At 38.9% G+C, this 13,183-nt stretch overlaps 1 protein-coding gene and 1 long non-coding RNA gene across 8 annotated transcripts in view; one reads left to right on the top strand and one right to left on the bottom strand.

Annotated features, from left to right (window-relative positions):
* LOC102699221 (protocadherin alpha-C2-like) overlaps window positions 1-9,883 on the bottom strand; it is a 47,991-nt gene extending 38,108 nt beyond the window's left edge. The window contains exon 1 of one of the 3 annotated variants that reach the window (XM_069196133.1): window positions 7,472-9,883. In XM_069196133.1, the coding sequence (XP_069052234.1) occupies window positions 7,472-9,883 (2,412 nt within the window). Of the gene's footprint in view, window positions 1-317; window positions 2,700-3,899; window positions 6,285-7,471 lie in introns of those variants that run through there. The other 2 variants (XM_069196136.1, XM_069196137.1) reach the window with 2 other exon arrangements.
* LOC138241894 (uncharacterized) overlaps window positions 1-10,371 on the top strand; it is a 37,948-nt gene extending 27,577 nt beyond the window's left edge. For 2 of the 5 annotated variants that reach the window (XR_011191183.1, XR_011191185.1), the window contains one exon: window positions 1,993-10,371. This is a non-coding gene — a long non-coding RNA (uncharacterized lncRNA). The remainder of the gene's footprint in view (window positions 1-1,992) is intronic. The other 3 variants (XR_011191187.1, XR_011191186.1, XR_011191184.1) reach the window with 3 other exon arrangements.
* The last annotated feature ends 2,812 nt before the right edge of the window (window positions 10,372-13,183 follow it).

Here is a 13,183-nt window from a genome sequence, read left to right as displayed (position 1 = left end):
AGACTATAAAATAATAAACAGGGATGAGTGCGTTATTACCAATCTTGGTTCTTATCCCAGATATTTAGCGCCATTATCCAGTTTCTTTTTATCATGTGTTTCATTGGCAAATCTGAATACATTATGAAGACTGGGTGATAAAATAATAATAATAATAATGTTCTTGTTATATACAGCATCTGTGTAAATACTGAAAAATACGTTATATTTATTTTTTTTCCATATTAGCAATGTTACAAATAGGGTGCAAGTTAAAAAGTCCTGATTAATCTCTAGCTCCTGCGCTAGTCAATATAATCACATTGTAACCTTCTCACCTGCAATGTTGACGCTGCTGATTCGCTCGTCTCTGTGAGTCCTGTGCTCCTTGGTATACTGGAAACGATGTATCCAGCCCCGTTCGGCACAGTCTGTCTAACAACCACTTTTCCCTTCCGTGTCTCCGCTAGAAACAAACTGTACCAGTAGGCATCACTGGAGATCAAGGTGGAGTCCGCTATCTGAGAGTTCATAGAGTTCCTGAGGCTGGGGAAACTGTTCCTACAGGGAGGAGGCTCTTCAACTGGCTTTGGTTTCTGACACTTGATGACGATTATTACAAGTATAGTTATCAAGAATAATAAAATAACAGAGCCCAGGCCGATGATCAAGTACAGATTTAAATCAGAAAATATATCATATTCCAAAGGCATTTCAGGTTCCCCAGATAAAGCTTTCACAACAGGTTCAATTGTTGATAACTTGATGGTAACAGTAGAAGACAGAGCGGGTTCTCCGTTATCCCTGGCGAGAACAACTAGCCTTTGTTTGCGAGAATCTCTTTGACTGAACATTCTTGTTGTTCGGATTTCCCCGTTGTATTGGTCCAGACTGAATAAACTAGAATCACTCATTTGCAAAAACTGGTAAGTAATGCGAGCGTTTTGCATGGAATCTGCGTCAATTGCGATCACTTTGGTCACCAGGTATCCTTTATCAGTAGATCTCGGGATCAGTTCTTCAGCTACAGATCCCTGTGCGCGCCATGGAGAAACAATAACTGGACTGTTGTCATTCTGATCCAAAACAATTATATGAACAGTAACGTTACTACTCAGGGGCGGAGTTCCCGAATCCTTAGCTTTAACAAAGAATTGAAATTCCTTATGCGTTTCGTAGTCCAAAGACTGGAGCGCGTATATATTACCGTTCTCTGGATTGAGCGAGAAGAATTGAGATACCGACACATTCACACCTGCGTTTTCCACGACAGAATACGTAATTTGCCTGTTTTCGTTTAAATCCGGATCAAAAGCAACTATAGAAGTCAACAGATCCCCAGGCATATTATTTTCCATCACGTGTATAGAATATAAACGTTTTTTAAATATTGGTGGATTGTCGTTAACATCCAAAAGCTCTAAGGACAATGTTTTGCTTGTGGACAGAGGAGGAACTCCCCGGTCTCTCACGGTGATGGTGATGTTATAGTCGGGTGTAGTCTCACGATCTAGTGGTACAGACGTCACCATCGCGTAATAGTTTTCCAAGGATTGGTGCAGTTTAAACGTTCGAGTCTCAGAAATCCTACAGTCAACCTTCCCATTCTCCCCGGAATCTGAATCAGTCACACCAAATACTGCTATCACTGTACCGACGGGGATATTTTCTGCAACTGGACTGTTGAAAGATGTGATAATAATGCCTGGCTGATTGTCATTTGTATCTGTTACTTGTATAACTACTTTACAATGCCCGACCATTGCATTCGGTGTCCTGTCGTTTGCTTGAACGTATAATTCATAATAGTTGTATTCCTCAAAATCTAAAATGCCTTTTACTTTGATCTCGCCCGTTTTGGAATCCAAGGTAAATGCGTCCTGCACTTTTTCAGATGTGAATCTCCCAAAGGAGTAGACGATCTCCGCGTTAGATCCCTCATCTAAATCTGTAGCATTCAATTTCAATACGAGAGTTCCTAACAAAGCATTTTCGGTTATACTCACGTTGTAGGTTTGCTGGTCAAACCGAGGGGCGTTATCATTAGCATCCAGAACACGGACAATGATGCTCGCAGTGCCGGACTGAACGGGGTCTCCGCCGTCGATAGCGGTGAGTATTAAATTGTGAAAAGCCTGATCTTCTCTGTCCAGTGATTTTTTCAACAGTAAATCGGCAAATGTGGACCCGTCGCTCCATGTCTGAACTTCAATATCAAAATGATCATTTTTAGTCAGCTTATACTCACGCACGGTGTTTACTCCTATGTCTGGGTCGACGGCCTTTTTCAGAGAAAATCTTTCTCCTGGTAAAGCGGATTCTGAAATATTTAGTTCAATGCGATTTATTGGAAATCGCGGGCTATTGTCGTTTATGTCCGTGATCTCCACTTCAACAGCGTATATTTTCAGCGTATTTTCAATGATAACCTCCAGGTTCAATAAGCAGTTTGTCTTAGATCCACATAGTTCCTCTCGATCAATTTTCTCCACAACGTATAAATTCCCATTTTCTTTGTTTACATCCAAGAATTGCTTGCCTGGTCCCAGGGCAATCCGGAGCTCCGGTTTCATTAAACTGTCCACATCAACCCCGATATCCTTCGCCAAATTGGCTATCACAGACCCTTTCTCCATTTCTTCTGGGACGGAGTAACGCATTTTAGAGCTAGCTACACTACATGCCATAGATAATACAAAAATAACGCCATGGAATTCCATGTCAACGAATTAGTCTGTCCGGAAATATGGAACAAGCAATACTAAACGTGTTCCGTCTAAAAACATCTGAAAAATGTCTCCTTTGTTAGAATAGCTGACGCTGCGGGCATCACGTTTGTCTGCTCAGACAGCCTTCTGTGTGGTATTGAAAGGATATAGTATCTCCAGAATTTAATTTTACTGGTGAACAGCGACACCCTGTGCGTAAATCTGCAACATGCATTCATGTAAGAATTAACTACTATAATCAGCGTGATTTGGGCTCATTTCAAAGGAAAACTTCTAACTAGCCAGCAAAGATAGATGGAACAAAAAGTAAATAGTTATTCAGAGCAACTGAGGCACAAGCGGTTACCTCCGCGCAACTGTACTGAAAATAAAGCCTTTCATTTCATCTGCAATTAAAGCGTCTCATATTGTGGAATCACGAAAAAATAAATAATTTACATAAACATTATATTAACAAAAATATTTTAAAAAATGCACATACCCTGAGTATGTGTACCCTCTCATTCAATCAGAAGAGTTACATACACATAGGCTAAGGTCTTTAAAAAATCAACTGAAAGTCTAACAAATGCGTTAAATCCTACACGTACTTTTGCGTCACCACTGTTTTTATTAGTGGCGAATGACAAGGTCTTAGGATAAGTAGTAGAAACAAGCTTCTGTGGTCTTTAATTCCAACTAAAAACATGAATTTTCTGTTTCAAATAACTTTGATGCCCCAAACATCGGCATGGACGTCTGATATTTTAATTTTCTCCTTTTTTTTTCCTTTTTTGATGGACGTCTATACTAATCGCATCACTTCGGTTACCCATTCAAAAATAATTTAGCAGTTAAAATGTCCCCAAAAAAGCACATTTTATATTGAAAATGTCCAACACTTAAATTAAAAATCTAATACCTGTCTTCAAAAAGAAATAGGTCAGTCAGTCCATCGAACCCGTTAGGTTTCAAACAGCTACAGTAAGTGATCTATGGATTCAATTCTGTCCCCGTTTCATGTTTCACTGTTCGTTCCGAAGACAGCGGAATAAGAAGAAACACAGTTTGAAAACTCGTGCGAACAAGATGTACGTTCAGCATTGTAATACCAATGTGTTCTAAATCTGGATAATCGTCACGAATAGACCCGGGGGATGTTTATCACAGATAGAAGAAGCATTAAACACAATGAATAAAACGCGTTCTTACCTGGAGTGTTGACGCTGCTGAGTCACTTGTCTCTGTGAGTCCTGTGCTCCTTGGAATACTGGAAACGAAGTATCCAGCCCCGTTCGGCACAGTCTGTCTAACAACCACTTTTCCCTTCCGTGTCTCCGCCAGAAACAAACTGTACCAGTAGGCATCGCTGGAGATCAAGGTAGAGTCCGCTATCTGAGAGTTCATAGAGTTCCTGAGGCTGGGGAAACTGTTCCTACAGGGAGGAGGCTCTTCAACCGGCTTTGGTCTCTGACACTTCACCAGGATAATAATTAATAAAGTGATTAAAAAAAGAAAAGACACTGCTCCCAAACCGATGATCAAATACACATTTAAATCAGAAAATATATCATATTCCACTAATTCCTCAGTCTCCGACGATAAAGCTTTTAAGGCAGGATCCACAGTAGATAACTTGATAGTAACTGTAGAAGACAGAGCAGGTTCCCCGTTGTCCTTTGCGAGAACAACCAATCTTTGTTTCCGAGAGTCTCTTTGACTGAACATTCTCGCTGTTCTGATCTCCCCATTGAATTGATCCAGACTGAATAAACTGGAGTCGCTGATTTGAAGAAACTGATACGTAATCCGCGAATTTTGCATGGAATCCGCATCAATGGCGATCACTTTGGTCACCAGAAATCCTTTGTCAGTAGACCTTGGGATCAGTTCTTCGGCTACCGAACCATGTGCGCGCCAGGGAGACACGATTTCTGGACTGTTGTCATTCTGATCGAGAATAATTATATGGACAGTGACGTTACTTCTGAGTTGTGGAACCCCAGAGTCTTTCGCTTCAACATGAAAGAGGAACTCTTTCTCTTTCTCGTAGTCTAGTGTTTTTAAAGCATATATATTTCCGTTCTCTGGATTAACGGAAAAATACTGTGACACGGAATTATTTAATTGAGTGTTTTCTAGCATCGAATAGGTAACCTGCTTATTTTCGTTTAAATCTGGATCTACAGCAACAATTGATCTTAAAAGTTCACCCTGTACGTTGTTCTCCATTACTGAAATTGCGTAGAAAGTTTCTTGGAATGCTGGGGGATTGTCGTTCACATCTAGAAGCTCCAAATTGATTACTTTATTTCTTGACAGCGGAGGAGACCCCCTGTCTCTCACAGATACGGTAATATTGTACTCTGGGGTAGTTTCTCGATCTAGTAATTTTCGTGTTACCAGCGCGTAATAGTTTTCCAACGACTGTTGCAATTCAAAGTCTTTGATTTCAGAAATGGAGCAATCAACCTTTCCATTTTCCCCCGAGTCTGAGTCCGTTACACTGAAGAGCGCAATTACAGTTCCTACGGGTATGCTCTCCAAGACCGGACTTTTAAAAGACGTAATGATAATTTCGGGTGAATTATCATTCGTGTCGCTTACTTGTATCACAATTTTACAGTGCCCAACCAATGAAATTGGACCTCTGTCTTTAGCCTCCACGTACAGTTCGTAACTTTTGGCTTCCTCATAATCTATTTCCTTTGTAACCCTCACCTCTCCATTCGCAGAATTCAAGGCGAATTTCTCCTGTGTGGATTTTGACATGAGCCTACTAAAAGAATATACTATATCCGCGTTGGTCCCTTCGTCTAGATCGACCGCGTTGAGGTCGACAACTAGGGCTCCTTTATCGATATTTTCCGTAATGTTGACGGTATAGATTTCGTGATCAAACTGAGGGGCGTTGTCATTGGCGTCTAGGACACGGACGATGATGCTGGCAGATCCGGAATGTGCGGGGACTCCGCCATCAACAGCAGTCAGTATAAAATCATGAACGGCCTGCTCCTCCCTGTCTAGAGCTTTTGTTAGGATCAGATTAGCAAACAGTGACCCGTCTTTCCACGATTTCACCTCAATATCAAAATGACCATTTTCACTAAGGATATACGTGCTAACGCTGTTGGTTCCCACATCTGGGTCAACTGCCTTGTCCAGAGAAAATCTCTCTCCCGGTAAAACTAATTCCGAAATTTCCAGTTGTATTGTGGACCTTGGAAATTTAGGTGCGTTGTCATTTGTGTCTGTAATTTCTATCTCAACGCTGTATATTTTCAGAGGATTTTCTATTATTACCTCTAAATACAGAAAACATTCGGTTTTGTAACCACACAGTTCTTCCCGGTCTATTCTTTCATTGATGTATAAGTTACCATTCTCTTTATTCACCTCGATATACTGTTTACCGGGACCTAAAGCAATTCGGAGGTCCCGATTCACTAGGCTGCCGGTATCAAGTCCAATATCACGAGCTAAATTAGCAACAATAGAACCTTCTTCCAGTTCCTCGGATACCGAATATCGAATCCTGGAATGAACAAGACGACACGCCACGGACAGCAAAACCAAGACTTCGACTGACCTTTTCATGTCGCGGATCAAATCGATGAAAGCCAGTTTATTATTGTGAATTTCTTCCTATAAATAAACCCGAAAGCGTCCTCTATTCAGCTATGGAACTGCAAGCAGAAACGCATTACCACCGCACTTCACCATTCAACGGGAACCAAATACAATTGCATTCTGCAGTTTAAAGGTAAAGCCTCTTCTCGTTTTGCTGGTGAACAGCGACATCGTGAGTTTTCATGTACTAACTTATTTTGAGGTGTAATAAACTACAATGTATATGCAATCTACCAGTCTATATTTTCTAAAAAAATTAACCTTATTTTTATTCATTTAAATATATTTTAAAAAATGAAAAAGTTGGTATAGAAAATCGTTTCCTTATGTGTCTTGATGTTAGAATAATAGTAACATAAACGTCATATTCCTGGATATATTATTGCTTTCTAACATATATAGAAGCTATAAATTTTGGGAAACCATAAAGATTATTAGAAGCAGCCTTAGTTCTTTAACCTTTTGTTAAATATTATGCTTCCATTCCACTTTTATTAAATATCACGTGTTAAAGTCACATTTTTAATGTTTTGGGAATATATGAGAGTACAAACTGGTTGATTTTGGTTGCCAAATGATAGATACAATGCGTGTTTTGTGATTCTATGAAAAGCTTTATATGTTTTTTGAAAGGACACACTTGTAGATTTTAGAACAGGAGATGTTACTAGTTCGTTATATATCACTATAGTATTTAGTCTTGTTTATCGGCCAGTTTTTGAGTCTGTTTTCTGAATAGCGGGCAATATAACGCAGGGAAGTATGTACAGTTCCGTCAAACCACATGAATATACTGTATCTCTAGTATTCCATTTAGGTCTTAACTAACATCAAGAAAATGGGTAAAAACACAACCTCAGAGGTAGTAGACTGTTCGACTTCTACATTCTGGGACAAAGAATTAGTGTTATTCCCGAGAGCAGGCGTTGGTAATTTCGATCAAGACGCTAAAATTGTGCTTCATGAATGGTCTCAAAACTACATGATTCTTCATACAAAGCGACCGTAATACAGTAGTAAAACGCTAATATTATACTATTACTTTAAATTTGAAACTTTCAGTTATCTAGATATATATAATACCAGTGGTTAGTTACTATGCAAAACACAATACGTCTACAAAACTAAATACTAGGACATTGCAATGTACATACCTGCAATGTTGACGCTGCTGAGTCACTTGTCTCTGTGAGTCCTGTGCTCCTTGGTATACTGGAAACGATGTATCCAGCCCCGTTCGGCACAGTCTGTCTAACAACCACTTTTCCCTTCCGTGTCTCCGCTAGAAACAAACTGTACCAGTAGGCATCGCTGGAGATCAAGGTGGAGTCCGCTATCTGAGAGTTCATAGAGTTCCTGAGGCTGGGGAAACTGTTCCTACAGGGAGGAGGCTCTTCAACTGGCTTTGGTTTCTGACACTTCATGACGATTATTACAAGTATAGTTATCAAGAATAATAAAATAACAGAGCCCAGGCTGATGATCAAGTACAGATTTAAATCAGAAAATATATCATATTCCAAAGGCATTTCAGGTTCCCCAGATAAAGCTTTCACAACAGGTTCAATTGTTGATAACTTGATGGTAACAGTAGAAGACAGAGCGGGTTCTCCGTTATCCCTGGCGAGAACAACTAGCCTTTGTTTGCGAGAATCTCTTTGACTGAACATTCTTGTTGTTCGGATTTCCCCGTTGTATTGGTCCAGACTGAATAAACTAGAATCACTCATTTGCAAAAACTGGTAAGTAATGCGAGCGTTTTGCATGGAATCTGCGTCAATTGCGATCACTTTGGTCACCAGGTAACCTTTATCAGTAGATCTCGGGATCAGTTCTTCAGCTACAGATCCCTGTGCGCGCCATGGAGAAACAATAACTGGACTGTTGTCATTCTGATCGAGAACGATTATACTGACAGTTACGTTACTCCTCAAAGGTGGAACACCGGCGTCCACAGCCTCAATGTGAAAAAGGAACTCCTTTTCGGTTTCATAATCAAAGGTCTGGAGTGCATAAATATTGCCGTTCTCTGGATTAACGGAAAAGTATTTAGACACCGAATTATTTAGATGTCTGTTTTCCAGCATCAAATATGTAACCTGCTTGTTTTGATTTAAATCGGGATCAAAAGCTACTATGGATCTTAACAGAGCACCTTGCACATTGTTTTCCACTATCGAAATGGTATAGGAAGAGTCTTCAAATGTGGGAGGGTTATCGTTGATGTCCAGGAGCTCCAAGGTTATCGTGTGGTTGTTCGACAGAGAGGGAACCCCCCTGTCTCGCACTGAAATAGTGATGTTGTACTCGGGGACAGTTTCCCGATCCAGAGGTTCGTGCGTCACCAGAGCGTAATAATTTTCTAAGGACTGTTGGAGTTCAAATTCTTTGAATTGGGAAATGTAACAGTCAACCTTTCCGTTATTACCGGAGTCTGAATCCGTAACGCTAAAAAGAGCAATTACCGTCCCGACTGGAATATTCTCTAAGACTGGACTCTTGAAAGACGTAACAATGATTTCGGGTGAATTATCATTCATGTCAATTACTTGAATGACCACTTTACAGTGACCTGTTAACGATACTAGACCCTTATTCTTAGCTTCAACGTAAAGCTCGTAAGCTTTGAATTCTTCAAAGTCTATTTTTCCTTTAACCCTTATTTCTCCGTTTTTGTAATCCAGGTTGAACTTTTCCAGTGCTCTCCCTGACATGTACCTGCTGAATGAATACACTATTTCTGCATTGGTGCCATCATCTAGATCTGTGGCTTTCAGCTTAATCACAAGGCTGCCTATTTGTGGATTTTCTGTTATATTAACAGTGAAGATTTCCTGATCAAACTGAGGGGCGTTGTCATTGACATCCAAAACGCGGACAGTGATGCTGGCAGTGCCGGACTTTGCGGGGGCTCCCCCATCTATAGCGGTCAGTAATAAATGATGCACTGGCTGTTTCTCCCGGTCCAAAGCCTTTTTTAAAACGAGATTTGCGAATTTGTATCCATCCATTAGGGACTTCACTTCTATGTCAAAATAGTCATTTTCGCTTAGGTTGTAAGAGCGGACACTGTTTATTCCAACATCTGGGTCAACTGCTTTGTCTAAAGAAAACCATTCTCCTGGTAGAGCCGACTCCGAAATTTCAAGCTCCATCACGTTCTTTGGAAATCTCGGCGTATTGTCATTAATATCAGTTATCTCTATTTCAACACTATATATTTTAAAAGGATTTTCGATAATTACCTCCATATACAGAAAGCAGTTTGCATTTGATTCACATATCTCCTCCCTATCCATTTTCTCATTAATGTACAGTTTGCCACTGTCTTTATTAACCTTAATATACTGCTTACCCGGACCCAGAGCAATCCGGAGATCTCGTTTCAAAAGGCTTTCAGGATCAATCCCCACATCTTGTGCAAAGTTGGCAACAATAGACCCTTCTTCCATTTCCTCAGGAATCGAATATCGGATTTTGGACAGTCCTGCACTGGAAGCCAAGACAAAGGAAAATAAAACGCTGACGAAGGTTTGCATCTCGCGTTTGTTTGCAGAACAAGACATTCCTTGAGCAACCGTCACACTAAATTTTATATTCCAAGAGAGCAACGGCCTTTTGTTGCGCTGATATCCGTCCTTTGGAATTTCAATGTGCTGCTAAATCGTAAGGCTTTAACGTCTGGTGGTACAGTATATGTCTTCTTTTTTTATTCTGTTAGTGAACAGCGACGCCAAGAGTTTTAACTGTTACCTTACATATTCAGCAATGTGTGCGCCATATGCTAAATACATTTCATTCCTTGTAAAGCATTAAGAAAGCAGGCTGTACAATCCATGAGTGCTTTTATTTATGTGGTTAATACGGTAAGCGTGTGCAGGTATCTGTTTGTAACCCACTGCTACGTCACCGGAAGGTCTGAAGGTCACCGATCTCAGAGAAAACACTAGAAATATCATAATTATTCACAAAAGCAATATCAGTCACTTTCTGAGGGTGGAAAAATCATTCTTTTACTGATTTCTGTATTTTTAAAATAAATACATTTTACCTACTTCCTGTTTTGTGCCTTTTATAATGCGTAGGAACACTGGAACTAGGGCGGGAACCCAGACAGAGAATATAACATGGATGTCTTGTAACGTTCTGAGCAATAATATCAGTATGTAGTGCCATAACCAGAATTAAATTGACCTAACTGATTGTATTTTATGGTACAGAACTTTTAGTAACAAAATAAGGCTTTATGGAATTTTCAACATTTCAGCAAACTCCTAGTATTACATAGCTGAAATTTGTGACCAATAGCAGTATTTTTTGCATTTGAGTTTCAACTATAATCTACACAAATGGATTTTCTTAATTACAGTGACACCAAGAGGCCATGTATTGCAAACCTTTGAATACAAATCACCTCATGAGAAATTTCCAGACGTGAAAACCCCTTAATGAAACACTTTTCAATTGGTCTTTTTATAAAAAGACCAATTGTATTGAAGCACAGATTTTTCAAATGACTCTCATAATCACACATCGGTCAAGCTCTTCCTTATTGTTAGGTCTTATAGCTACCTTTAAATCCACAGCTTCTTCAGACCTGGAAAAATATTAAAGTTAATCGATTTGGTTTATTAAAGCTACTCTTTAATATAAATTATTTTGTGTTTGTAGTTCATTATGAGCTCCATCCTGATGTAACAGAAACTGAGTGGTCCAAACAAAACATGATTTACAAATCGAATCTCTACAGTCATCTCTACACCTCCTTCAATACTGACACACTAATCCCACAATAATAAAATTATTAGCAATAACAAAATCCACCAAAAGCCTGCTTTTCAATTCAGATTTCACAAACTGACCAAAGACAATAGACATGTGTAACAGTTTCTCTACTTAGACACATCCTGTGACCGAAAGTCACATTTCTAAATGGATAATGCCCTGAGCAAAAAGTTATCTGATATCTAACATTGCTTATAGATACTCTGTGACTTATTTTTCAGATACGTGCATTTTAAATATCACTCATTGTAATTTTAATTGAATTAATTCAATTTTTGCTAAGTCCGCAGGACGTAATGGATCACAAGACTAAGCTGCTACACAAGTTCTCTTCTTTCCAAAAAGAAAGCTAGAATATCCTTCATTCTTGATCAGACCACAGTTCTGTCCAAGATACAGGAGTGATGGTTTAGTTATCAGTATCTTGTTAAGAGCAGTAGCAATCTTCACTTCTTTTGACTACAAGTTGCAATGGAGATGTCTGTAAAAGTGTTTTGATCTCACCTGGCCTAGACATCAGGATTTCTGAGGTAAGGACCTTGAAGACCCTGAACTTTAAATATGTCAGTCAAAGGAACACTTGCACTTTCATTCTTTCAGTTAAGGATATTTCTTTCTTCAATGTGAAAGTTGGAACCCCTGTGCTCTAAGGTAAAGTATATACATAGGTCACAATCTGAACAGGAGCTATGAAGAACTTGTATGACCATCAGTACTGTAAGTATCAGGGGCAATCTCATTTTATTTTTCACTTTTATTTAGTTAGGAGATGGGATTGCAGCTTTCCAATACGATTTATTTGCTTTGTTTACTCAAAATGACTGAAATTTCAAAACTACATTTCCTAACTAGTGAATATAGGATAGCATGAGAAAAAAATTCAGATACACAGAGGCAGATCAGAGATTTTTTTAAATGTTTTATCATAGTGTATCCTAGTTTTGGGAGTATTTTAGATGTAGTTACACAGGAAGGTCACCTTAGGTATACCTATTCAAGTTTCCAGCTTGGTCAAAATCAGCTGAGACTGCAGACTTGCAGCAAGCTCCAGTCTCACAGTGCTGAGTCATAGAAACACAGGACATTTGAAGGTTAAAATAAGACATTAAAATAAGACAGATTATAGAGCCAAGAAGAAACAAAACAGTCAAACCGATAACATTGCTAGTAAACTATAGTCAAAAACAGTTTAAAAGTATACAACTTAATACTGTTCCAAGTGACAGTACAGTTGAGCTATGGGGTCAACATTTTATTATATGTGTATTTCATATCTATATGAAGTGGTGGCACGAATGAGAGGACAGGCAAGAATTTTGTTGAAAAAGAAACCCTTTACCCTACCTACAGTATATAGTGCTTGTGGTAGATGATTTCTCTTTACTGATTGACATACACTTGTATTTGAATACTGAACAACACTCATTGAATTTTAAATCAAATAGCATTTTTCTCCTCAGCAAGGTCTATATCACAACTGGATTTTGTCATTATGTTCATTCAGGAGTAAGTTTAGAAGATGGTAACTTCAGATGTGCATATGCAGCAGTACTTTTGTGAGTAGCAATCATTTGGTTGTAGTATAGTGTACTCTTAGAAAGTAGAAAGAGTATTTCTTTGTAATCCATCTGGTCTCATTTAAACCATTCAGAAAAGTTGATATAGATCAATCTCAATTTGTGCAGCATTATAAGAAAAGGAAGCTCAGCATCACAAAAAACATATCTGGAAACTTTCCAGAAAAATAATCACGTGCCTAATTTAAACCAGGCTGAATTTGCAATTTTCTGAGACCATATTTCAAGAAGACAGCTCAAACAGAATGAGTCACAAAGGGATAAATTACACTAACGCTCAATAACCTTGATAACTTTCACCTTATTGTTCAACATTTTGTCTCATGACTTGTATTAGACATACTGTACAAGAGCTGAAAGCAGTAACAAAACAAAACAAATTGTTTGTTCTGGATGGCAGAAAGCATAAGGTGCTTGTTCTCACACCCTTGTCTAACTCACTGTCTTGGTTGTTTGTATAGACAAGACCAAGAAGCATTTCCTGTAGATGTGTCAGCGCACTGA

The sequence above is a fragment of the Lepisosteus oculatus genome, chromosome 11 (genome assembly GCF_040954835.1).
Source record: "Lepisosteus oculatus isolate fLepOcu1 chromosome 11, fLepOcu1.hap2, whole genome shotgun sequence".
NCBI classification, from domain to species: domain Eukaryota; kingdom Metazoa; phylum Chordata; class Actinopteri; order Semionotiformes; family Lepisosteidae; genus Lepisosteus; species Lepisosteus oculatus.
This window is presented reverse-complemented; position numbering and strand designations above follow the sequence as displayed.